This window comes from Rhipicephalus microplus, chromosome 3 (genome assembly GCF_043290135.1).
Source record: "Rhipicephalus microplus isolate Deutch F79 chromosome 3, USDA_Rmic, whole genome shotgun sequence".
In the NCBI taxonomy this organism is placed as follows: Eukaryota; Metazoa; Arthropoda; class Arachnida; order Ixodida; family Ixodidae; genus Rhipicephalus; species Rhipicephalus microplus.
In genome coordinates, this window is record NC_134702.1 from 83,868,048 (window position 1) to 83,895,365 (window position 27,318).

Consider the following 27,318-nt stretch of genomic DNA (forward strand, 5'->3'; position numbering starts at 1 on the left):
TTAAATGAAAATATTACTCTCAAATCAATTCATTTTAGTAAGCTCAAAAGCTAGTTATGACGGCTTATATGCTCAAAGTATAATAAATTTTAAAATGTTAAGTATCTTAAGGGTAATGACTCGCAGCCTGCTGAAAGTCGAATTTTGCTACTACAGTAAAAGCTCGTTAACTCGGATCTCACGGGACCGGAAAAAATGTCCGAGTTAACCGAATTTTGATTTAGCGAACGAACCATGAAAACAAAAGAAAAACGTACACGGCACAGACAAACCTTTATTTCTTGAAAAAGTGCGTTATTTTTGCCTGCCTCGCTGTCGGAATTTCTGACAGGACGATCTTATTTAATCCCATCAGGTGGTGGTGCGCATGTTCACTGTCGCGAGAACAAACGCAGAACTTCTTGAGGACAGCGAGGGCTTCGGCCGCCTCTTGCATGTTGCGGCGACGTCACGTCGGCTTATCACGTCTTTCAATATCATAACCTTTCTTTCAAGATCATTTGCTGGCTGCTGTGGCTGCTTAACTCCTGGGTCGGTCGCCATGAAGCGCTATGGCGGCGACAACGCGCACAAACACAGCCGCAACACGCGAAGTCACAACACAAAGAGCCAAGGCACGAAGTAGTACACCAGTAGGAGTAGCGAGCAGCTGTTAGTAGACACTAGATGCGCCGGTGGCCCAAACGCTTCTGCTGGGTGGTGACTAGCGCCACCTAGCCACTTCCCCCTCATTCACTATCATCGTCATATTCTGCTGCAGTTCGCTCGGTTTCGGTTTATCCAAAACTCCGGTTCTGCCATCGGTTACAGCAAGCGGTGCTTGAGCCTCCAAGCTGCCGAGATCGCGCGACTCTGGAGTCCCGATAGCTCTCTTCGGAGTTGTCCGAGATAACCGGTGCGCCGCTAATTCCCTCCGAATTAATGAGCATTTGACCTCATTTAAATATACACAGTTTTGCCGGGACCGCACCGCGAGTCTGAGTTAACCGAATTTCCGAGCTGATGAGGTCCGGATAAACGAGCTTTTACTGTATTCAAAGGTCTTTCGACTTCCTTTGATTGACAGAAAAAAATAGCATTTGCACAAAGGCCCTGTCTCAATTAAAAAAATATTGCGCAGGTTAGTTTGGTCATGATAAGTATGCCCATTTTTCTTTATATATTGCCACCTGGTGTTCTGTGCCAGTGAACAGTGGGTCTGTTCTGTGCCATGTATACTATTCGAATTTGATTTGAAATTATTTGACTAAAATCGCTATTCACTTTGAATTCGCTTCGAACGTAAAATTCACTATTCGCACAAGCTTAGTATTGATACGTGGGTACATTATGCGCGGTTGCACATTCGACATCTGTGTTCTTCACTGTCATGCTACCACTAAGCAATTGTTTTTATCAGACCACTGTCTCATCTTTTATGCTGTGAGCAGGACATGAGTTTTTTATTAATTTTCAAGTTTGCCATTCACATCTTGAGTAGGAAGAATGCATGCTTAGAGCTGGTGTATTGATGAAATGTCGGCTAGCATGCTTGCTTGGCTTCAGTGCAAAGCGCGGACTGTTTGCATGTGCTCCTTTGCCGATAATCTTTGTCAGTATTGATGCACGACTGTCAGGTTTTTAAAGGATAGACGTTGGCCAGGTAAACTCTGTTCACATTAGAACTGATAACATAGTTGCAGGTTGTGATATTGGCAAAGGTTCAAAAGTCTGCACTGCCTCTTTATCATGTTCTAAACAGCTTTGCTAGTCATCCACCCTTACAAAATGTAATGCCTCCTCATTTTTCATTTCTAATGGAAAGGTCTTAATCACATAAAGCAACTTTTGTTATACTAGATCAGCATCACGGCTCTGGACTGAGCTCGTTTGTGTCCTACAACCAATGTGTAGCAAGTGCATGTCCAGTGTGATTTGATTGGCTCATATTTTTTAGGCATGCTACATTTCCGCATGTACCATTAGTAACTTTAGTTTTTTTTTTTTTTTTTTTGAGTCACTTCAAAGTGGAGATTGCTGAAGTCTAAACTTAACGAGCTTATGGCACGAAAGAAACACGAGAGAAGGACAAGCGCTTCTCTTTCTCTCATGTTTCTTTTGTGCCATAAGCTCACTAAGGATGAACCAACTCACCCAACAAGTTACTCTGCTGAAGTCTAAACTGGTAGCCCTTAGCCTTTGAAGTTGTCTACTGCACACTGATAGACAATCTTGGAGGCCTGCATTTAAGCATTTTTCTTTCTTTCTTTTTTTTTTTTACATAGACATGTTTGAAGTTTGGGACGAGAGATGTTGCTCAGTTCGCACCTGTCGTTGCGTTTGACCACCAAAAATCACGGCGCATGCCTCGTCAACGCATGTGCGCATGCGCAGACTACCAACCCGAAAAAGACCTATTACTTGCTTGAAAAACATTTTTACAGTGAACGCTGTTACAAGATTACAACAGCAGTCGACCTTGGTGACGTAGTTGTCCACTGTCGCAGTTGCCAGTGTTCGTGAGCACTATCGCACACAATAAGAGGAAAAATATATGAATGTAGATTTCGTGGTATTTGAACCTAGATTCTGTGCATGGCAGGCGAGTGTTCTACCACAGAGCCACGCCAGTGTTTGGAAACTTCCTTGCAAAAAGACCCTATGCAGGCATGGAATGACTTTTAACAGATGTAATTGATGTATATAGAAAATATGTATATAGTCAACGAGGATGTACGAGCAATACAGGCATCGGATGCATCGTTTCTGTATGTTCTAAATACAACAGTAATGTAGCGTAGGAGAGGAGTAAATTAACAACCAGGCTTCACACAATGCGAACTGCATATCATGTGGGTCGTTACAAGCTTCTTGCCCATTACAAAAGACTCAGCCATAATTCATTGTCATCAGCCACAACATCAGCAAATTGCATGTAGTGCTTTATGGATGTCTACAAGGTACTTCGTTTTTCCACAAAATGGAAAATACTGATGTAATAGTGGGTGCTCGACGTTGCAATAATTATGATGATCTGGGTCCGTTCTATTCACCTGCACCGGGTGATGTACCTTGCCATTTGTTTCAGCGATGCAGCAATGGTGGCCTTTGAACCACGCCATTTGTTTCAGAAGGTGCAGGAGAGGTGCAGCATTTGTTCACGATTTTCTTGCACCTCCTGTGCTGATGGTGCAGGCTTGGTGCAGTCGTGCGCGTGCATAGTAGCAGCCGAGCAGAGGACGCAGCATTTAGGCATAGGTACCGTAGCCATCTTTACTAATGCTGTATATTTTTCCAAGATGTTTGTGCTTCATAAACTGTTTTAGTGTGTGCGGTTCGCCATTGCCCAATGTTTGGTGTATGGTGAAATTTAAGCGAACAGAAATAAGGTGTGCATCATTTCGGCACCTCGTCATTCATTTGTGGTGTCGCACTGTGCCTGCACCACTGAATTCGTGGTGCACAATATCTCGACTTCTCGTGCATAACCGTTAATAAATTTCGATTGGTGCAGGTGAATCGAAGGGACCTTTTATGGCATAGTGAATACCTTGCAAGTGCACTTACTAGTTGCCCAAGGCAATTGCAACAGGCTCTAGAGAGGGCACTCCTTTAGCTTTCATTGTGACTGGGCTGTGCATTTTGTGAACCCCTGGCATTTTTATGTTTGTTAATTGTTTTGCATGCATGTTCCCAGGCTTGCACCCGCAAACTGTACAACTGGCTGAAGGTGGCCCCCTACCAGGTGGACGCCCAAATGGAGGAGGACGAGGACTTCGACACTCGTGATGGCATTCGGGTGTTTGCCATTGCTTACGAGAACAATTGGTGAGGAGTACCCGTGTGGGGAAGGTGAATAAATAGTGGTACAAGTTATTGAATTATAATGATGCAGTCGAACCTCAACATTTTGTAATCCGCTTGTCTAAGCTTTTACTGTGCTTTGATTTTTTAAAAATGTTTTGGCAAATAGACTTTTGAAATGTCCTTTTTGTGCCAGGAAAATTTCATTGAGCTACTTCTCTCATTATAGCTACTTCTCTCATAAGGTTGATAACTGGGCTAGTTGGTGATCAATCATTTTACCGTAAGGTTAGGTAGCGCAATTTTTAACATAGACAAGAGGGTCAAGAAAGACATGACACTCGCAAAAGTGTTGTGCCCTTCTCTTAAAGGAAGTTCAGGAACCCGAGGTGAATGAAAGTGAACAAGCATTAAGTGGCAACTTAATGCGCTGGATTGAAGTTCATAAATATGGAGGGACACTAAAGTCAAGTAACAATTCAGGCTACTTTGGTGGATTGATACTTGGTAGCATTTAACTTATCAGTGTCGTTGAAAATAGCATTGTAGTAACCAAGATACTGGAGCAGTTGTAGCACAGGAAATGCTGTGCCAGTGGGACGTCGTAGTACTGCATCGCGTAGTTGCGTAGTTCCGAACCAACACGTAATGCAGAGATGCATTTCTCTTCCCAGGGAGGTTCCTGCCTTTGGTGCTCTCATAGACGGCACTGGTGAAGTGATGGAGTACATCAGGCTTCCCCATTTACTCAAAAGAAAAAATGCCTGGCGGGAGAGGGAGCGTGAGCTGAAGGTAAAGTATATGATTAGGAAAATGGGATGGTTCATTTGTAATGTTGACCTCACTTCTCCCTAGAGCGTTAGGAAACTTCAGTTGTCGCACATAGAAAATCCCTTTCTCAATTTCACAAAGTTCCCAAGCTGGAAAAAAACACATAATAGCACATAATAAATGTATGGCATAACATATTTTTGTTGCATGTTGAAATTGGGAGCTGTGGGACTGAGGGTACTTTTCAAAATGCTCTTGCATTGTTACTGATGTGCCAGTGTGTCTTTTATTGAAGTGACAGGAATTGCTTTTGCCCTGTTCTACCGTGTGTGTGAATTCGCGACATACCGAAACACTTCGAGCAAGCAAGCCACAAAATGACTGCCGCCTTTAATGCTGGCTGTTAAGTACTCACGGGGAACGTTGCTTTTAGCACGAAAAATCCAGAACTGTCTTGTCTAAGGTATTTTATGCTAGAACTAAATATTTCGTAGCCGATGACGGAAAGCGTGAAGTGCGTGCAACAGCTCTCACCTTGTTCTTTCTCACCTGCATCGCGTAAATTCTATCATCAATAACTTCATTTATTTGTTGTGTACGGACCCAAGAGGTGCCCCACAACATGTCACAATATTTTGAAGTACATTTTTTTGCTGGAAGGTCCTTGCCTCTGTGCCATATGGAGAATTCATGACATACAGTCGAACCCATTTATAACGAACCTGAGCCTGACGCGGCATCCGTTCGCTGTATCCCGAAGTTTGTAGTAAATGAAACACAGCTTTTAAAAAAAGGTGCGAGTGAAAACACAAACTTTTTTTTTTGCCTTAAAAAGTCCGTGATGCATGTGTTTCGAAGAGCAGAAGCGATAAGGGCGGTCTCGAGTTTATTTCAAAGGGCAGGGTGCTCTTCGCTGAGGCCCGTGGCATAAGCTGTATGAGGGACTGGCTCCAAAGTTTCGTCCTCGCAATTCGATTCCTCCAAATCGCTCTTGCCACGTACTTCATTCACAATATCCTAATTCGTCCACGGTTTCGCGGTGTCGGCATCATCATCGGCCGTAATGAAACTATCGCAACAGATGTTCCACCCGCTCTCCCATGTCAGAGTCGACGGCGCGCTGCCACAAATCGCCGCAGAAGTGATCCTGTTTGGAAGCTTCAGACTCGGCATCGAGCCCGGCGTCGACGAAATTGGCCTCGCGAAAACAGTTTCGCGCGCATGTAGCCGTCACCGCTGCCCACGAAGTAGTCACCATCTCCACAACTGATTACTGGGACGCCCTAAGTGGCAAGTTGGGTGCCAGGTGGTCAACAGCTATGAGCAAGCGCTCCGCAACGCGGCACCTAACGCGCGGAGCGGGTTCAAGCCAAGTGGTCACACTTTCGACAATTTGTTGAGCGGCAGGAAAAAGCGTGCAAGTCCTCCCGTCTGCCATCCTGACCACACATCCACACCAAGAGTGAGCAAGACACGCCCCCGCGACACGCATGCCAGAACAGGCAAAACAGCTCTGGGCCCGTTTCTAGCCAGAAAACGAAACTGACTCGAGCCAGCGTGGCTGGCGTTGCGAACCGGTGGAGACGGGCGAAGGGGTTGTGATCAAGAGAGGACAGCAGATTTGCGAGAGAAGGGCAAGGAGTTGCGATAGAGTGAAAAGAGGAGAGGACACGGCGGGAGGGCGACCTGGAAAACCAAAACACGCGAGAAGGAAGTAAGTCAGGTAGCTTGTTTGAAAGGTCCGCGAAGTACGTGCGTAGAAAAACTTGAAAGAGTGCCTCCGCGCGCAGAAGTCAAAGCACGGCCGCCTGGATCGGTGCTCGCGGCATTGTTAAAAAAATCGGCAGTCGTGATCAAAAAATCGTTTTGTTGCGCCGGCGAGTGTGCGTGGCCTCACGTACTTAAATATTTCACGATTCGTTCTGCGCAAATTAACAGCTGTTTTTATGCTTCTACACGCGTACGGAGGGCATGCTGAGCCGAGTGCGAAGTGAGCGAGATTAGGTCCTAAACACAAAACGAACAACGAATTATCAGAGTCGGTGGGGTAGCGTATGCGCGTGCACTGGACGCAGACGATCGGATACAGTCGGCTGCCGATTTTGGCAAATGGTCTGGTCACCCCAGGCCGGGGACGCCAACGACAGTACCAGTGATCAAAAACAGATGAGATGGCCGACCGGTCTTTGAAAGATCAGTGGCAGTGTGAAAACACTGGCCTCGTCTGGCGATGTGGGGTGCTCAGAGTAGAGGCAGGGAGGGGGTGGGGGGTGGGGACAAAGCACGGAGGGCTGCGTAACAAAAAGCGGTCGAGGAGAGCGGTAACCAGGGGGGCACGGAGGCAGGGTCGGCGTTTAACAATAAGAATATATAGGCACTTCGCCGATGCCTGATTGGTGGTCAAAAGTGGTTTCCCGGGAAGGCGGCTGAGCGCCGATATCGTTCGCTGTAACCGATCGGTGGCGCTGGGAGATGTTCGTTGTAAGTGCGATTTTGTGCCATTGAACCAATGTATATTTTCACGGTCATGCGGATATTGTTCGTTTTAAGTGAAAGTTCGTTTTAGGTGGGGCCGTCGACTGTACCATAAAAATTGGTTGCGGGTTTCTTTAAAGCTGGAAAATGAAAACAATTTTTATCTGCTTGGCAGTTTGCTAATTCAGGCATTAAAGGGTTAAGGGCAGCTAGCTCTTTGCTACTGCATTACTTTGCATGATGGTCTAAACTTCATTGAAGTGATGAATGTGCTGATTAGTACCGCAAAAACCGGAATATAGGTCAGACCGAAATATAGGCAGACTCCCCCAACCTTGAATCACTGAAAAAGAGATATTTAAAAATCTCAAAGTATCTCGGCACTCCCCTACCTTGGTAAGTACGCGACACAACCAGCTGCACTGTGGTGACATTTCTTTTTATTTGGACACTCTTATGTAGTTAAACTCCAGAAGGCCACAAAGTGTTGTCGCTCAGACTCATTTGAACTTGAGTCCGACGACGTCTATTTCTTGCTAGTAACGTCGCAGCGTGCATCATCCTCCGTTCCATCCAATGCGCTGCTGATGCAGCATTTGTAGAAAGACTGAAGTACGCTGCTTATCGCCAAGTCCTTTTGCTTTTTAAATCGGCGCACCCACGCAGGCGATTCCTTGAATTGCATCCTTGCGAGCCCAGAGTCGTGCGCTATCTTGAGAGCTATCACGCGGATGCACTTCGCCGTTATGGGTAGCAACCTTGCACACAGCTCCCGGACAAATTCGGCGAGTCGCGTTTCCAGTTCAGGGTGCACGGCAGTCTGTCCGCAAAAGTTTTTTTTGGTTGCTGCAGGATGTGATGCACTGCTTTTGGCTCCTCCAGTTTCAGAAGCTTTTCTCCGATGCATCGAATTCTGGTTGTGCCACCAGGTCGCCATGCACTTCAGCATACTCAATAACTTTTTTCTTAAAGCTTATCGTAAACTGTCGTCAACTACCACTCATTTCTGAAGGAAATAAAAAAAAAACAGCAGGATGACAAAGATATCCTAAGCAAGCGTTGCCAGTACTGTAGGCCTTGCCTACCCTTGTCCAACGCCACCGCTGCTAATGCTCACGATGGCAATGGAGGGTTTCGACTTCAGCTGCCTATTGTTGCGAGACTTCCACATTTTTTTCTACCAAATATAGGTATGTAAGACGAGGGTCGACTTTTCATTGCGTGTTTTTTTTTAAGTTCGACTTATATTCTGGTTTTTTACGGTATTTTGTTCTGTGTCTTTGACGGCATGATTGTGCAAATGTCTCGCACTAGAAAACCTGTTTTGGCATTCTAAATAACCATTAGCAGTTTGTTGAAGCAGACCGTTAAACACCAAGTGAAATGTCATCACCTTAATGGGTACATGAAACTTTCGTACTCGCCCTTCTATAATAAATCTTCATGCAACTGGACAGTGGGTTCTCAAATGCTTTCGTGCTGATGCTTAATGTTAAAAAATAAAATAAAAATTAATCTGAGCAAATGCTTAGCATCATTTCTTGATGATGGAAGATGTTTTCATTGTTGTCATCAACTGCATTTCCAGGAACTAGATCTCAAGGTCCTCAGGAAGTTCATTCGCAACAAGAAGCCTCACGTAATCTGTGTTGGAGCCCAATCCAGGTGATGACATGTATTACTATGTATCTTTTTAAGAGAGCCATGACAGAAAGTTTGGGAGGCGAGATAATGAGTGAGATAGATTTATGTGGAGAGATACGCAGAATTTTGAGACACCAAGGGCAGATATGACCTTGAACATATTTAAAATTAATTTTAATCTGCACACTGCGTGATTGTGTGATGTCGGGAGCCCGTCGCAACGCCAACATCAATGCAGGGGCTATGTAAAAACCTACGCCTGGAGTTTGTGTTGGCTGGTTGCTGACGTGCGCCATGCCCTTGTGCTACCTTTGATTCCCTCCTCTGTGCCTGTGGCTTCGCTTGTGCTGGCTGTGCTGTGATGTGGCCAGCTGTGTTTACCTTGCCTCCAGAACTGCTCCTGCCTAGCTCAGCACTCTTTGAAACCGAGACTGGACACTCCAAAAATGTCTCTAAAGAAATAAACATCGCGAACTTGCGTAATTGAGGTTTCCAGCCATGATAAGTGGCCATAAGCTACCCATTGCAAAAAAGAAAGGTGTGAAATTTTTGTGTCAGTGTTTCCTTGAATGTAACTTTGTCTTTGCTTTGACTTGTGCATCACTTAGGCATTTTTTCTGCTTTAACATAGTTTTGGCTTAAATGAAATCGTGATCTGTTTTGGCTTAAATGAAATTGTGATCTTTGCTTAGTGGGAGGGGGGGGGGGCTGTTATAGGTGACCGTGCAGATGCGAGTATAAAATGCGCACTCCCAGCTTTTATTTTTCTTGTTGGAATACTTGCTGTACTGGTAATACCTGAGAAAAATTTTGGAAAGAGTATTGGGATGGCTTGATACCTTGACCCCATAAGCTGTGCACAGTACATCATGTACCGGGATTATTGGTTGAAGCATAAGGCCTTCTGCAGTGGTTAGATGGTTGTGGTGTTGGTTGTAGCACTGTGAAGTGCCAGGCTCTAGGCTACGGAACGGTGTCTTACGGCCGAGGCGCAGAGCACCACAATAGGAACAGTCCATTTCTCAGAGAACCATCCATCCAATGATTTATTCTTCTGTAGAGGCAAGCAAGGACAAAAGGTTAAATGTGCACATATGCCTTGTCTGTTGCAGATGCAAGAGTGCAGGCACTCTTAATCAGCACTGTGCGTTTATCCTTAGCCTGAGTATAAAGGTTTTAGGTTTTACCCTTGACTCTTGTGACTGTGATGCTTTAGTGGTGACAGAATGTAAAAATGCCTACTGCAGAATCCCGAGCAAGCGCCCCCACCCGAGTAGGCACACCCCTCCTTTTTTTGGAGAGACTTGCAATATGCACCAATACCAGAGCAAAAGCCCCCACCCTCTCTTTTTGCTATTTTTACTGTTTGATTCAGTATTTCGGAAACTGTGAATACATGCGTACCATATTAATAAAGTATTTCATTATAATCACTGGTGTGCATTTTTCATTCCTAGTGGCTCGTCCTCTGTCATCTTAAATTTTGCTCAAAGGGCCCCACTTCCAAATCTTGTTTGATTTTATTTCACTGTAGAGGGGGGGGGGCACTTGCTCTGGATTTAACGGTATCTGTTTTTCAAGTTTAGGTGTTTGTCTAACTTAATTTCTAACCATTCTTTTTTGAAGCCTGAAGTCAGTTTTGCAAGAAGCCTGTGCCAGTTACTCACTTCTCATGCACTTTTGTCTGTGTGACATAATTTCTTTTACTGTCAGTCTTTTCTTTTTTTTTTTTTTCGTGTATTAATGACGGGGTTGTGTGTTCCTGATGTGCAATTCTTGTCATTGCAGAGAGGCACTTATGGTTGTCGAGGACATCAAAGGCGTAGTAGCCGATCTAGCCGAGAATGAACAGATGCCCCTGATCAACGTTGAGTTGCAGGACAATGACCTGGCAATGGTCTACATGAACTCAAAGAAAGCTGAGGTCTGTAGCAACTTCCACGTTTTAGTTTGCCTTGTGCCGCCTTTAGCATAGTTTTAGCGTGCATTTGGCCATGCAGCTGAGTAATAGGGCTTTCACACATGTGCTTTGCAGAACGATTTCCGAGACTACCCGCTGCTGCTGCGGCAAGCAATCTCGCTGGCCAGGCGGATGCAGGATCCCTTGGTTGAGTTCTCGCAGCTCTGCACGCCAGACGAAGAGATCTTCTGTCTCAAGTACCACCCACTGCAGGTGAGTAACGTGACCTGTTCATTACGTCTGCGTTAGTTTCGACATTTGGTCAACATGAACTTTTCAGAGATACTTTTAAAGGGGCTGTGCAACGCTTCTTTTGCAAACTATCGATGGAATGGCTTCATTACACCTGTTTTATTACACTCACTAATCAACTGCCTCAAAAATTTTTAAAACTGACAATTATGAATGGAGTTATAAGGATTTGTAGCATTATTTAAGGGTAGACACTGGTCTTAATTTTTTTTTATTTTGAGTATTTAGAGCTGAAAATTTTATGTGATATGCATTTCTCACAGCTGAAAACAAATATGCAATTAGTTTTCAGCTGTCACTTCCAGATTTTAAAATACTGACTGTTTCATAAACTTACATTCTGCCCACTGTTTAGACAGCTCTCTCATAAGGATTGCCGGAAAATATGTATGGCACTGTTCTGTAAAGAACAGAGAGTGCAAGGAAACCATAATTTTATTTTTAGCTTCATTGGTTCAAGAGTTATGGCCTTAACAAGTAGACTCGTCAGAAATTTGAAACTGTTGCTTAATTATATTACCAATTAAATCACTGTTCTAAAGGAAATTATCATAATGTATTAGTCTTGTTGCACTAATCAATGTATAAGCTTTCAAATGCTGCAAAAATTATCAAAATCCAACCACTAGATCAAAAGATACTGTGGGCAATGGCCTCGGAGTTGATGAAAAATGTTGTTTTGAGAAAACGAGAAAAGAAGTTTAGGGACACGGTGAGCATGTATCTTTAACAGGTAATGATGTAAATCAGTGCAGTAATGATGCTACAAGCCACCAGGAGTGTAGGCATAATTCTTTGAGCGCTTTATTTTCATTGCATGCCAGATGTTTCCATAGTTCAGATCGGCATACAGTGTTTTGATGGTGCTTGCACAGTCGTCAGTAACGTGCGCGCCAGCCTTCTATGAAAGAGGAATCATTCCCGCTTTCATGTAATCTTTATATGTCTTTGCATCTCTGTGAAACATTCAAAATGAAAAAAAAAAAAGCAATACGACGCAGTTTGTTTCTTTGCTGTGCCGCGCGAAGCACGAGCACGTTGATCCCGAACGGGTCGCGCGCCACATCTTCACCCTGCTCTAGGCGAGCTCCGTACAAATTTCAGTTCCTCGCACTCATCACACGTCAGCACAAGCTTCGTGGCGATGCCATATTCTCGATCTTTTTCGAAAATGCTGCCAGGCCCGCCACACCCCGCACTTTATACACTGAAGCAGCTTACGACATTGAACGGTGTTCCAGTAGTCGCGGTCGCTTCCTAGTCTCAAAAAACAGACCGCTCGCGTCGTGAGGATGACGTCGGCGAAAGGTCTCTTTGAATGTCACTCGCACGACACGCAAGGGCCACTTTTCCTGCGTCGGAAACAAGGGGAGTGCCGACATGCAGATCTCGCGTGTGATCGTTGACCCCGGCTATCGCGTCCATGATCGCGGGAGCCACGTTCGTGATAGTGTTGGCTCAGCCAGCTTTTTCCGTTTTCTCGGCGGAAGAGCGTTTTGGTGATAAGACGCTGCATGCTCTCGGACGCCGTTTTCTCTTCTTTTCAAACGCATGAGCAGTATGGAACTTTCGATGACCGTTTGCCATTGCATCGATCGCACTGCCGTCGCTTAGGCCTCGTCACAAAATGGCAGATTACATACCACTGTCTAGCAGATGAATCCCTTGACATCCAATAGGAAACCGGGAGCTGCCCCACGTGACAGAAACGCACCAATGATGTGCAAGTATTTGGTTTCTTTTTTATTTGCGATAGCTACATTGTTGCTAGACGAAAAGCAATCTTCCGCTAGCAACAGACTAAAAAAAAAAATACGGTTTTCAAATGAGACCAAAATGGCCGTGCTACTTGGCGTTGTTCCCAGGCACCGTGGTGTCAAATATGACCGTTTTCGAAGTGGTTTCGCGAGGGAAAATGGTCACGAATCTGGCTTTGAGACCGGATTACTCGACAAATACGCATTACATGGCAATAGCATTTTGGGAACATTTTCTTCAGGCCGAATATATTATAAAATAAAATACTTAAAAAAACGATTTTTTAAAATTTTCTTGGTCTTCAAGACCCGTGGCTCCCCTTGAGCGTTATTTCTCTCTCCTTTAGTGCTAGGGAATGCACTGAGAGCTACGTGGAGAGGGGGGGGGGGAGAATGTTGAGGGGCCAAGAATCTATGTCCGGCCGTCTCAGCATGCATCATGACCTTGAACACTTTTTTTTTCTTTAAACATGCACTTTCACTATGTTCGGGAGTGCTCAGGGCAGTCATGGCACAGCTGTCTTAACTATACAGCTAATGGTGCTCAAATGAGGCAATGTCTGCGCACTTTGTGTTTATAAAGTGCACAATTTGAATTACATCACAATTTCTCAATAGAAGAGTCAGCTATTTCTAGATGGCTTTGAAAATTGAGAGTAGATTCCAGGTGACATGCTGAGCTTATGATTTTTGGCCCACATGTTCCTCGTAGCGCCTCGTCTAATAATCGATTGGCAGCGTTTTCTGACCGTGCTCTAAAAGTGTTGCAGGGCACCTCCAAGACATGTCTACTATACGTTTCTAACAGCATGAGTATAAATAAATAAAAATTACATTAATGCGGGGAGTACACATTGTTGGGTTAGCCGGCTCATGTTCAGCTAGAAGCCACAGATGTGACTACTTTACTCAAAGAATTTGTGGTACGCACATAAAGTTTGTATGTGGTTATTCCTCAGTTTTACACCTTTAATATTCTTTAGCCTTCATTGTGTACAAGTTTCTACAAGTGAACTGTTTCAGAGTTGCTTTAAAGGGGCTTTCAGAGATGCTTTAAATGATAAGGGAAGGGTTCAGCGGGAGCCCTTCCCTTGAACCCTTCCCTCATTATTTATACAGTTGAACCCTTCCTTTGCTATTTCTTTGCACGAATAGGCCACATCTGTACAAACATGGAGATTTGCACAAGGTATATAGAGTTACCTGGCGTAGTGTATAACAACTCAAAATAAAAAATAGAATTACTTACATTGTTGACTTGTCCTCCGTTCCACAGCCAAACCCCTTTATAAGAGATGAATGGGTATAAGAGACACCAGTGTGCCTACAGTAAAATACGGGTTGATAAGAAAATGCATACGACGTACCCTGCTCATAAGAGACATCTTATATAAAAGACAAGAATTGCTGCCTGAAGCATGCCTCTTACAAAGGGGTTTAACTATATATGTCTTTTTTTTTTGCAGTGAAATATCAGTGACATTGGGAAACTTTATGATTGCTTTGTAATAATCTATATTGTTGATTCATTTTATCAAAGTGTCATCGAAACGTTTCTGTTACAGGACTTAGTGCCAAGGGATGACCTCACCAATGCGCTGAACCTGGAGTTTGTCAACCGGACCAACGAAGTCGGCGTGGATATCAACCTCGCCATCACACACGTACACACATCCTTCCTGGTGCAGTTTGTGTGTGGCCTCGGACCTCGCAAGGGTGCATCATTGCTCAAGGTCGGTGGATTCACCTCTGTAAATTTGTTACACAATTGGTGCTAGTGTTTGACACTGTGGAATCTGTACTTTGTAGCAAGAAATATGGAGGACATTTTTAAAAACTCTAGCGAAGTGGCAGCTCTCTTGCTTCGGGTGTTGACTCACATAGCAAGAAAGCGAACAGAAAACACATGCTTTGATAATTTTATGCAGTACACTTATTTAAACGTAAATCTCGTAAAGAGAACTGCTGCTTAAATGGAACAATGGCTTGTAATGCAGTTGATCTTGTTCTTAACTTCTGCACCCCCTCTTCATCACTCAGTAAATGGAACTGCTGATAGCACATATTTTTCTGGTCCCTTCAGGTTCCATTCAACGAGAGTCTACTCTTTTGTAAATAGTGTGCAGGGGCACATGCGGCTGGTGTAAATCATACCTCATTTGAGGATTAGTGTTACTTCGCAGAGGAATGCCTTGTAGCTTGCTCAGGTGTTGTGAATAATGAGTGATGATGCTGTTGTACCTTTAATATGTGCTATAATCAAATTCTTTTTTTTTCTCTCTCTCTCTCTTTCGGTATTTTAGATGACTTTACTCATGTAAGGCCTGCCCTATGTAGGGTGTGTTGCTTTGGCACCTTGGAGCATCAAAACATTTTGGGAAAGCATAACTAGGCATTTTCCACACACCAATACTAGGCATCGTAAACAGACAGTGACGCTGTTATCTCCATCATCACCGTTCTTTTGCTGCTTCGGGTTTTTTGGACATGTACTGCTGCCTTCGAGCTCCGGGCTTTTGTGTACTTGTAGTGGGTTCAGAATGAATGGTGGCCAGTTTTGAAATAATGTTGCTAAATGTGAGCTTATTTAAATGTGGAGGGCAGCGGCTTCTACATTACGCATTACTCCTTAGGAATCTAAGCATAGCTCAAGGTTTCATGACTTTGCTGAAGGTCTGCTTTTTGTAAAACCCAAACCATTAGAAAAAACTGGTCAGAAAGTGTGGGCTTTGCTTACATTAATAGATGTTCTTTCACTCTTAACTTCGCTACCAGCCGACGTGGATTTTGCTACAGTTGATCAATAGTGCTAGTTCAGTGATATAAGTCGTAATGCTTTGTTGCAGACACTAAAGCAAGCCCACCAACGCCTCGAAAGCAGGACCCAACTTGTGACAGTTTGCCATATGGGACCTAAAGTGTTCATCAACTGTGCAGGCTTTATCAAGATTGACACAACTTCCTTCGAGAACAGGTAATAAAATGGGAGACATTAGTGTTGGTTGAGATGCCATTTGTTTTGATTGTAGATTGTGACGTAGGTTTGGCAAGACTTGTATGCTTTTACATGTTTATTTTACGGCATTTAAGTTTCTAATAGAATTTATTCTTAATAATTGAAGGGAGGGGGTTGCATGGCCGTCCACGATCAGATATATGTGGAGCATGACTGAAATCTGATCATTGCGTTATCCACACCTCATAGCCTCTTACATAGAAGAAGTCATTATGAAGATGTTTTTACCCTAATGCCTTTGTTCATTGTGGTACAGGAATTCCTCGATGGTATTGTGGATGGTGAAAAGCATCATGCAGAAGCGCCTGGCCTTGTTTCTCAATTTCGTTGTTAAGTGCCTCTGGCACCAGTTTATAAACATGTTGGTTACAACCAAAACATTCTATTCCTTTCTTCCTATGTGCTTTTTGCCGTGAGAAGGTACACTAACAACCCGAATCTTAATAGTCTGCAAATGATGAAGTTATTGTGCTGGCATTCTGAATGATAGAAATGTGCTATGTGGAGTAGCACTTGGCACATTCTTTGTCATTGTCAAATTAACTGTCTGCCTTTATATGGGCTGTTTATTTTTATAACTGTTCGTGCACTAGTGTACCTGTCAAGTAGAAAGTCGTGCTTGGTGTACTTTTGATGAGGTGCACCTCTTCTTTTTGGAAGAGATCTGTTTGCAAGACCTTTGGTACTTGCAGTACTAATGCTTATGTGGAGGTGCTGGACGGCTCACGGGTTCATCCAGAAGCTTACGAGTGGGCCCGCAAGATGGCTGTAGATGCCCTGGAGTATGACGATGTCACTGAAGATGTGAACCCTGCCGAAGCTCTGGAGGAAATTCTGGAGAACCCCGAAAAGCTCAGGGTGAGTGGGTGTTGACATTTTGTTGTCCAGGCTGTAGTGACACGTATCCCGAAGGAGTACAGCCACTAGCGTGGGTTCGGTCTTAGTGAGCCGCAGGGCACCCGTTAACCATTCCGTGGCGAGAACATGATACTGCTCAAGGTCGCAACACTTATTGTCTATGGCGACACCAAAACGCAGTACAGAAAAGGTGCGGCGAGAATGCAAATGGGTTTATCTACACCACGGGCGAAAAGTACTACACAGGGTGCCACGAGCACGTCTCCGTGGTAAAAGTGATTCACGGAGGCACCGGGACAAAAGTCCGGTTGCTCGAGCGAGCGCAAAGGCACTCGCGTTGGCTTCAAAGTGATACGGCTCGGCGTAGCCTGGTCACGCACTAGGAACCAGTACCACTCTTCGGCCTAGCGTTTGGGGGGGGGGGGGGGGGGGGAGCAGCGTTCGACATGGGCGCAAAGCGCTGTTGGCAAAGTCCGAACGAGCCCTAAAGAGAGCTGACAGACGGAAAAGAAAAGCGTGTTTACCCCCATGTCGTCCCCGGACAGGTCTCCCCCGCTCCGCGACCTGCGCGCGCGAGACCTCTCGGGAGACTTTGCGCGCGGCGCCACAGTCAACATCCGCTACCGGGTGAGAGGAGTTAAACGTCATTCCTTGCTCTCCCAGCGCGACAGACAGCGGAGGAGGGGAGTCATGTCGGGACATGAGAACGGCAGAAAAGGCGGCAAAGCCCGCGCAAATGCGGCGGGCTAGCCTCAATTCCCACAAGGCGTGATGTTCCCGGTTCAGCTCTTAGCTTAGGAGGAGGAATATTTATTTGTTTTGTCTTAACATAGCTTCCTGGAGCTGCTTTTGACCAAGGAAATGCTCAACATGAAGATGATATTGTTGACTGGCATGCTATGCATTCATTTCTGTGTGAGGTAAATAATATTAAGATGTGGTAGTCCAGCTGTGTGCAAATGCTCAATAGCAAAAGATGCTTTACCTTGAAGGTAACTTCTTGCGTGTTGTTTTTTAGACATGCTGATAAAAGAAATGTGCTTTGCTTCTGTTGGCAGCCGCACATTGCGCCAAGCAAGCTCTATTCATGCATTGTAATGAAGCTGCTATAAATTTTTTCCTTGATGTTTACTTTCTCTCCCAGGACTTGGATCTCGACGCGTTTGCGGTGGAGCTTGAACGACAGGGATACGGCAACAAGAGCATCACCCTGTATGACATTCGAGCGGAATTGAATCATAGGTACAAAGACCTGCGCACTCCCTTCCGGCCCCCTAACCCCGAAGAAACGTTCAACATGCTCACAAAAGAGACCCCACAGACCTTCTACATTGGTGAGTAAGACCATGTGATGCACAATTCTGTGCCCATTGAGATTCTGGGATGCAATTTTGTATTCTGTGGTAACTCTCCGTGCATAACTAAGGGAAGCGTTCATTCAGGATTCTAGCTAGGCTTGGGTTAATCAAGGGTGTGAGTGTAGAATCTTCTTTCTCGGCACTCTCGGAAAGAAATTGTAGTGGGGGGTGGTATGTAGGGTGGGGAAGGGTGAAGCTGTATAGGGAAACCTTGTAGGTTGTAGGGGGTTTGTGTACAAGCAACTGCTAGAGGGTTAAACCCACTACACTTCGTGACCACATGCAACAGTCCATGGAGGATGTGTTTGAGCGACCCACTAGAATGATGCTTAGTTTGTTCAAATGTGCGTTGGAAAGCACAAAAAGAGCAATGGAGCAGTGCGTCACCAGAGTAAAGGTTTTTGTTTGTTACTCACTCTTTCCAGCAAAAATTAGCTTTCGCTTCTGTCCAACATGAGTTGGGGACTCCACAGTGCCCTAATGGACTTAATGTCATTTGTCTGAGCAATTCATTCTGCACAAGAAGCAAGCCACACATTTAAACATTATTACATGCATATTGGTACCTATGAACGAAAAGATTCATGCTTGAGGCAGTAAGCTGCCAAGTGAAGAAGGAAGAACAATTTTAACTGCTGTTTCTTCATGATTCTCTACTAGTGCAGTTTCTTGCCTGCAGGCATACTTACTCCTGGATGGAATCATTCGTACTTGTGACTGCCTCTCTTTGACTTGGCCGTGGATTGTCATTCCTGCAACTCTCTCTGATTTCAGGCAAAATGGTGACGTGTCAGGTGGTGGGTATTGCACGTCGAAAGCCTCACGGACAGCAGCTGGATCAGGCCAATCCAATCCGAAATGACGACACTGGCCTTTGGCAGTGCCCCTTCTGCCTCAAGAACGACTTCCCTGAGCTGAGTGAAGTGCGTACCCGTTTTCTACAGCTGTTGTGAATGTTCACCTTCATGTTCGAACGAGATAGGGTTTCACGAGAAGTAGGTAACTTGGAAACGTTGCGGAGTTGTCAGTCATGGGATGTCCTAGTCTGCTGCCGACATTTCAATAAATGGACTTTTTTCTTGTTGCATTGTCCTGACAAAAAACGAGTCCTGTTGTTAAAATTTATTGTCTGAACATACAGTCAAATCTCTATAATTCGAACTCGAAGGGGCCCGAAAATTTTTCGAATGAAAAGAAGTTCGAATTAATGAAAGCTAAATAAACGGAGGGCTCTTCATGCAGTGGCGCATGTGCATTGAGCTAACACACGAGAGGGAAGTTTCAGAAGACTTACATTTATTCACAAATCACAGAACATCCGTTATTAATTGACGTAATCAGTGGTGCATGTCTGCACACGTTTGCCTTGCAGAGAGTCAATCAATTTCGCACGCAGCTTGCAAAGCATTTCTACTTCGGCTTCAGCATTTTCCTGGCAAGAGAAGTTGCACGCGGAAATGTCCAGCGAAGACACTTTCTAAAGGCGACAACAACAACGACTGCGTAGTGGAGCCTCCCGGAGTCTCCCGCTCTCTGCTACGCTGCTGCAGCGTGGCCAGCACGTGATGAGAAAGGAGGAGCCTCCACACAGAGAGAACCAGATTGGCATTTGAGAGATAACCAACACCCCATGCCAGCTTTTTTTTTTTTTTCTCTATTTGTGCGCGTCGCGTCATTGAGAGAACCCCCTCCCCCTCAAGGCGCAGAGCCATGCTCCCACAAGGGGCAAAGGCTGCAGAAGATAGTGCCTTTTTCCTTTCCTTCAACCACACATTGATTCAACCCAGCAACAGCTTTCATTTTCCGCTCTCTCTCTTCGCGTGCGGCGTTGGAGGGAGGAGGGTCTTTACTTGGCAGGGACGAAAAAGGGAGAAGAGTGACGCGGGCGCGCCACAGATCGGCATTTGTAAAAGAGGAAACATTCCACCGCAGCCTTTTCTTTCCTTTTCATTTCCTTCAAGGGCAGCGTTGAGGTGTCGCAAGTGCCGCCGCGGGATTGGGCGGGGTGCTGAGAGCATTTTCGGAGCACGGTATGTTCGAATTAACCGTCAGAAGTGCTTGGGCGTTTTCGCCCATTGGAATACACATAGCTTTGACGGGACCTCATCGTGAGTTCGAATTAACCGGAAGTTCGAATTAAGTGTGTTTGAATGAATGAGATTTGACTGTATTTGATCACTTCTGCACATTTTGTATTGGTGCCCTCCAATACCACACTTTTCTGAAAAAGTTCAGCTCAGTAGTTACTGTATGTTGTGATGCACATTTGCTCAACCGGCAGTGAAGCTCCGCGATGAAGATCTAGGAAGATCAGAGGGGAAGTTGTTAATGGGCCTGTTAATCGGCCTGCTGAATAAAACTATTTGCCTCATCAACAGACTGTCTGTATGTACTTGTCCTGGCTTCTCATGCAGGTGTGGAATCACTTTGATGCCGGCAGCTGTCCTGGACAGTCTATGGGAGTGCGAGTGCGCCTGGACAACGGGGTGAATGGCTTCATTCTGACAAAGTACATCAGTGACAAGAAGGTCACCAATCCCGAGGAGAGAGTACAGGTGACTGCAAACTCCATATTTCGTGGTTGCTGTTAGTTGAAGCCCTCGTGCAAGCAAAATTACATGTATCCAGCTATGTAGCAAAAGTGCCAATTTGTAATGCTTATGTTCAGCTACGATCGTAGGACAATATTGTACTTTGCAACTTCTGGTTTTCTCAAAGTCCTTCACTTTCTCGGACATGGATGTTCAACCAGCATGCAAGTGGACACAATGCAGGTTGTTGAGTCATGTTGAACGTCTTTGTAGCAGAGCAGGTCATGTTGCGTGTCATTGGCAGTGAATTTTTCTCCCTATTTTTGAATCATCATTAATTCTTTTTTTCTTCTCCTATCCTTTAGATTGGCATGATCCTTCACTGCAGAATAACAAAGATCGACATTGAGAGGTTTACAGTAGATCTGACTTGCCGATCTTCAGACCTTTCTGATGTCAACAATGAGTGGAGGTAGGTTACTCGTGTGTCTTTTGGGTTGCCTTACAGTCGCAGTGACGCATTGTTCCAGAGAATTAGGTATCCCATGGGAGATGTGTACAGCCCTGTGAAAATTGTGCTCATGTTCATGTGATGTCGTGTTCTGGTGACTCAGCCAATCGTGTTGTTTTCTGGGATCCCGCAGTGTGATTCATTAAGAGCACAGCTCCTGCATGACAAAATACAGTAACCCCTCATTAAAATTAAGTCTGTAAGACGTCTAAAAAAATTCAATATAAACGGTGATTCGATATATGGGACTGCCCCATGAAAGCTCAGCAAGTACTGCTAAATTAGCCATGACAACTTTGCAAAAGTGGTATTCTTTGAAACAAACTTTTATTCTTGCCCAAAAAACTCAGTCAGCTAGCTTTGTCGATTGCTTCATCTGGGCATGAGGAGTGCCTGTTCCTGTTTGTTCAGGCAAATTTTGAGGTTGTTTGTCTGTTGTTGTCCGTGAGCCTGTTTGTCTAGCAGCTCATCTTCCTCATCAAGGCCTCCAAGCAAGTAGACCGTATAAACCGGAATATAAGTCGAGATATTTTCAATAAAATAATAAGCTAAAGTCGCCCCTCGTCTTAAATAGCGGTGTCTAGCCGAAAGTGCAACGCTGTCTGGCAACACGTAACTTGCATGTGCCTGTGAAGCCGGACGCGGCTGTATCCGCATCCAAATCCAATCGCAGTCTGTTTTTTTTTTTTGTTTTTCTCCATCTGTTTTCTTTGTGTTCGTGATTTGCTCCGATCTGTTCTGAGTTTTTGCTCCGCTTGACATTGCGCTGCATATTTAGTGGCCGTTTTTTTTTTTTCGTTCACTGAATATGTCTAGCGGTGCGAGGAGGCAGTGCTCAGCTGCGTTTAAACTTGATGTTGTTGAGTTCGCAAAAGCGAACGGGAATATGGCTGCTCAGCGCCGCTTTGGTGAATCGAAAAAAAGCTTGCGCTATTGGAGGGCGCAGAAAGGGAAGCTGCAGAGGTGCGATCCTCAAAATATGTCATTTCGTGGACGAAGTGCCGTTCATCCGCGGCTGGAGGATAAGCTAGCGGACTTTGTGCGGGAAGTTCGTGCGCGCTCGCTGCCAGTGACCGTGGATACCATTCGCAAGAAAGCCGTGGAACTCGCTCGAGAAGCTGGGCTCACGAGAGAAGAGTTTCGTGCACCGAACTCTTGGGTGCGTCGATTTATGCGACGCAAAGGATTTTCTTTCCGGCAGCGCACATCCATCTGTCAAAAGTTGCCGGAAAAGTTCGAGGACAAGCTCATAAACATTCAGCGCTTCGTGAACCGGCTTCGGGAGCAGAACGACTACATGATGGGGCAGATTGGTAACGCCGGTGAGACCCCCTTGTGGTTTGACATGCCTTCGTCGACCACAATCACGCAGCGCGGCGCCAAGGATGTGAAGCTGTTGTCCACTGGCAACGAGCACTCGCGCTTCACCGTCATGCTGGCATGCACGGCAGATGGTAGGAAGCTTCCGCCCTTCGTCATTTTCAAATGCAAGACAGTGCTGAAGGAAGTGTTCCCGCCCGGTGTTGTCGTTCCTGTCAACAAAAAGAGATACATGGACGTGGCCATGATGCTCGAATGGATACGAGTGGTGTGGAACCGTCAGCCAGGTGCACTGGCTGCGTCTTCGCAGCATGCTGGTGTTGGATGCGTTTCGTGGCCACTTAACCGACGCAGTGAAACACGCACTCGGCGACGGGAAAACGGACCTCGCCGTGATACCAGGTGGTATGACGTCCACCCTCCAGCCGCTCGACGTTGTGCTAAACAAGCCGTTCAACGACCGAGTGCGGCTGGAATACCACGAGTGTATGTCCAGCGACAACCCCAAGACACCGACGGGCCGCCTACAGAGGCCTACACTTGTGACTGTTTGTGGCTGGATGCTTTCCTGGCGCTCCTTGCCGGATTCCATGGTGGAAAATGCTTTCAAGAAATCTTGCATCAGCAACTCGCTGGATGGCACTAAAGACGACGCACTGTGGGAGGCAGCCAGGGACAAACTCCCGTCTTCAGAAAACAGTTTTGCTTCGTCGGACGAATAAGAGCAGTTGCGATGGTGGTTGAGGGGAGCTCCGACGATCAGAGTGCGGTGTGCCCAATTCGCAAATAAATTTGGTTTGGCAGTTTTGGGTTGTTTTCCTTTTTTTTTTCTTTTTCGGTAACCTGAACTTGGGGGGGTCCACCTATAGTCCGGTTTATACGGTATTTCGGCATTTGTAGCTGGGGCAACGACGAGTACATCTGCCTCAGCCATCGCGAATTATTCAAAGGTGCCTTCCAGATCTCTGCCAACGATGCTGTTCACTGCTTCTGAGAGATCGCCGCAGTTCTCGCAGTCGTCATAAGCGTCTTCTGCATGCGACTGGGAAAATCTTGCATGTGCAAAGCAGTTTTGTAATATTTGCAGGTGCTAGTTCTTTCCATGAATGGCATAGTAAATGCGCTGCTTTAAGTAAGTCGATGCTGTATCTCTTGTTGGCACCATACGCAACGAGCATCCGTTGTAAAAGACCTTACCAGTATAACTTTCGTGTTGTCTCAATAATGCCTTGGTCCATGGGCTGCAATATTGCGGTTGTATTCGCTGGTGGAAATTTCAAAGCGATCGCTTGCAGATTTTAAGTCGTTCCATGGCTGGGGCAATTGTCGATTACAAAAAGCACGTGCCTTTGCTTTGCCCTAAACTTTCAATTTAGCAGGTGCACATACTTTTTGAAAACAGCTGCTGTCATCTAAGCTCATCTGTTGCTTCTGTATATGCAGTCTTTGGGTATCGTTTGAGTTGCGAAATATCAGGGCTTTGCCACCTTTACAGTATCAGCATAGTAAGCTTGTCTGCCCCCGTCGGGTTAGCGCCAAACAAAACTGTCACACGTTATTTGCTCTGTTTACATTCTTATGAGGTTCCACGCAGTGTAGTGTACGTGCGCTTCGGCAATAGTTTGTAAAAGAATTCCGCCTCATTTTAGATGGATCTAACTTCATACTGCTCAGAAACTTTTCTCGAAGTTGTCCAGTACGGCATCCTTATTCTTTAGAACAATTAATAATGTTGACAGCGATACTTTCAATTGTCTCGCCATTTCAGACTTCTGCCGGCCTCTTTTCTCCAACTCAAATATCAGTTGAGCTTTCTGCTCCAATGTCAGACACTTCCTTGCAAGCACCGGCGGTGCCATTTTCACTTGACAGTCACTAAAAGCACACACGTCACGGGTTCACACAGACATTGCACAACACAAGCACACGTGTGTCTTCCAAACACGAATGGAAAAAACCCAGGGAGCATGCCAAGGCTTTGTACTAGTCATGTGACTCCACTGGCGTAGAGGGGAGCAGTTGGCATAATTACTAACGTTTACAAGGAGCAAGTGCCTCTGGTAGTCTCTTCAGTACCGGAGTAGGATGTGAAGCAGGAGGATGAAATCCGCGCTGCAGATACACCGTCGGCACGAGTCTGCACTGGAGCACTTTAGCATGTGAACATGCTTGCTCGGTGCAAAAAAGTCTGCTCGGCACGGGACGTGGATAAAAAAAGCGCGCAGGCACTTCGGCGGCCTAGGTGGTCGCTCACCCGCTCTCAGCGCCGCCGTGAATATGGATCTGCAACTTGTTACTTCGCTCTAAGCGGAGCAAGCTATCAACATGCTTCGAGTAATCCGGTCTAAAATACACGAATTAGGGTTGGGACTGCGTGACACTGTGATAACAGCGATAATTCAAACAAAGTGATTTCGTTGTATCAAGGGTCTACTGTATGTTAAAGCAGCTGCAGTTCAAAGACGCACATGAAGAGACACATCCTGGACCAGTAAGGCATAGATTATCAGTCTAGCATGGACTTCTAGAAGTTTAGGGTAAGATGAAAGCTTGAAATGGTGAGGAGTTGTTGAGTAGTGGATGTTGCTTGAGCCAACATTTCAGCTAGGAGACTTGTCTTGGTCAGGGTGTAGGTTTGGTTGCTTTGATTAGTACAATGAAAATTGTGATGTGAGAACTGACGTGAGAGGAAGATTGAAATGCATTCAAGCCTCATAATAGCTCAGTTGCATATTACATGAAAACAAGTTTATTATATCCGAAAATTTCTTATAAACAAATTTTTTGTAACGCTGTCTATTGCATGACTATTTTTCCGATGCTTCTTTATAGCCGATATTCTGTTACACTGAAAGCTCGTTAATTCAAACTTCAATAATTCGAACTGTAAGTTATGGTCTGGCCAAGCTCCATACAAGCCTATGAATAAAAAAGCCCGTTAATTCGAACGCGAGTAAGTTCCGCCGCGGATAATTCGAACTACATGCCACCGCGCCGGCGGCTTGGCTAGTCACTCTATGGGTGGCTGCGGAGTTACGAGGCAGCGTGGACAGGGAGTGGAGAGAAAAACGGAGAAACTGGCACGGAGGCCAGAGGGCAGGAAATACCGCCACTTACTCTTCACCCCCTCCCCCCACAATCTCTCTCGGCGGCTGCCTGCTCTCCGTCCTACGTAACCTCCAAGATTTGTTTTTTTTTTAAGCAGCAATCTCAGAGCCTTTGAAAATCCTGCGTAGTTGTCGCTGTTTGACTACAGATGGCATGACCAGCACACAGCGAATCGGGTGCGTCGTAGCTTCGCCCAGCCTTCTCTGCAGTCTCTGTCTCAGGCGCGCGTAGTACACCTCGGTTGTTGGTGCTGGGAGTAGCTTCTGACTGTCGCGATTCTTTGTGTTGGTGTAAGGCCTTGGCTAACGTTTGTTGCGGTAGCGCCGGTAGTAGCTTCCCGTCTGTCGCGATTCTACTGCTTCGACTTGATGGCGTGTGCCCGTGGCAAATACCGTGCCAAAACACTTCAGGAGAAAGCTGATATCCTGCGGTAAGTGGACGCCGGACTCTTGCCTAAGCAAGATATCGCGAAAAAGCATGGGATACCGAAACCGGCCCTATCTACTTATATAAGCACTAGCAGGACTATTGAAGATGCCTTAGAGGCAGAAGTTGCGAGCAAAAGGAGGAAGTTGCGGCCCGCAAAGTATCCTGACCTCGAGGAAGCGCTTCTCATTTGGATAAAGGAAATGCGTTCGCAAGTGCACTCAAGTGCAGTGGTGTGTGGTGCACTCACGGATGGCGACATATGTCAGGTGAGAAGTGCAGAACCTGTCGCTGACAGTGACGATGATGAGGAGGAGGACGAAGCACCAGTGCGGCCCTCTGCTGCGGAAGTCATGGCCGGATTGAATGCCGCCCGTCTTTTCGTAAGTTTTGAAGAAGGCAACGAAAAGGCCTTCTGCCAAATTCGCTCGTTAGAGCAAAAAGTGCTGGCTGTCGCCTTCAAGGAAAAAAGGCAAACCGCGATGACAGATTTTTTCAAAAAATAAATTGTTATGTCCTACTCGCAGTGCACTATTGTTGTTCTTCACTTTCGTTAGTTTGAACTTTCGTTAATTCGAGGAGGCGGCTTCCCCTTGCGGTTCGATTTAACGAGCTTTTACTGTATATTCATATCCATTTTATCGAGGTTTGAGTGTAGTTTGGCCTGGTAATGAGAGAAATTATAAGGAAGGTGTCATCACTGTAGAGCACTTGATATTAGTGGTATAAAGAAGGAATAGTATGAATTGAAGAGGCAGCAAGAAAGATTGTAGCAAAATTTTTTTAACCATGTGAGAATCATAGTAAATCACTGACATCATGAATACTCCAGGTTGCAAGGTCATACATTGAAATCAGTCTTGTGATACTTAGTGGGGTCAAGTATTCTAGTAATCTACTGTGAGCTTTCTAATCTCTTGTCGGTCTCAGTGGCCTACATTAATGTTTTATACATTGCTTTTCACTTACAGGCCTGCAAAAGACCTGTATTATGACTATGAGTCTGAAGAAAAGGACAGGAAGGTTGATGATGACTCTAAGAAGAAGCAGAACCGGCAGAGTGAGTTGACATTTTTGTTGTTTCCCCAATTCCATCTTAGTAAGAGCAATACCAACTGCCTTTAGTAACGTAGGTGCTTGGAAACACCTGCTTGATTTCATGAGGGACATTACATGTTGGGCAGTGCTGCAGTCATGGGCAGAGTGATTCCCTACTCTGTGCTTTTAGTTGCGGTACTCACAGTCTCTGCCCTGTCCTTTTTTTTTTCAGCTTACGTTAAGCGTGTGATAGTTCATCCTTCGTTCCATAACATCTCTTACAAGGAGGCTGAGAAGCTGCTCAGCACTATGGATCAAGGTGATGTGATCATTCGTCCTAGCAGCAAGGTGAGTAGAACTGTTTTTGTAGAAAAATTTTTTACTTTTCTGGTACGTATGGAGAGAAACAGAGTGAAATTACAACTTTTGCATTACATCTAATGTTGTATTGCAATAGCGTGTAGTATTGTTACGAAGGGACTATAAAAAAGAGATAAGTAGAGCTGTAAT

At 45.3% G+C, this 27,318-nt stretch overlaps 1 protein-coding gene across 2 annotated transcripts in view; it reads left to right on the forward strand.

Moving 5' to 3' along the window:
* Spt6 (transcription elongation factor Spt6) overlaps nt 1-27,318 on the forward strand; it is a 65,972-nt gene that overhangs the window by 25,941 nt on the left and 12,713 nt on the right. For both annotated transcript variants that reach the window (XM_037424030.2, XM_075889904.1), the window contains exons 18-31: nt 3,677-3,807; nt 4,458-4,575; nt 8,618-8,694; nt 10,462-10,597; nt 10,709-10,846; nt 14,208-14,375; nt 15,489-15,616; nt 16,351-16,516; nt 17,661-17,850; nt 18,649-18,797; nt 20,289-20,429; nt 20,771-20,877; nt 26,742-26,830; nt 27,041-27,156. In XM_037424030.2, coding sequence (XP_037279927.2) covers nt 3,677-3,807; nt 4,458-4,575; nt 8,618-8,694; nt 10,462-10,597; nt 10,709-10,846; nt 14,208-14,375; nt 15,489-15,616; nt 16,351-16,516; nt 17,661-17,850; nt 18,649-18,797; nt 20,289-20,429; nt 20,771-20,877; nt 26,742-26,830; nt 27,041-27,156 — 1,854 coding nt within the window. The remainder of the gene's footprint in view (nt 1-3,676; nt 3,808-4,457; nt 4,576-8,617; nt 8,695-10,461; nt 10,598-10,708; nt 10,847-14,207; nt 14,376-15,488; nt 15,617-16,350; nt 16,517-17,660; nt 17,851-18,648; nt 18,798-20,288; nt 20,430-20,770; nt 20,878-26,741; nt 26,831-27,040; nt 27,157-27,318) is intronic.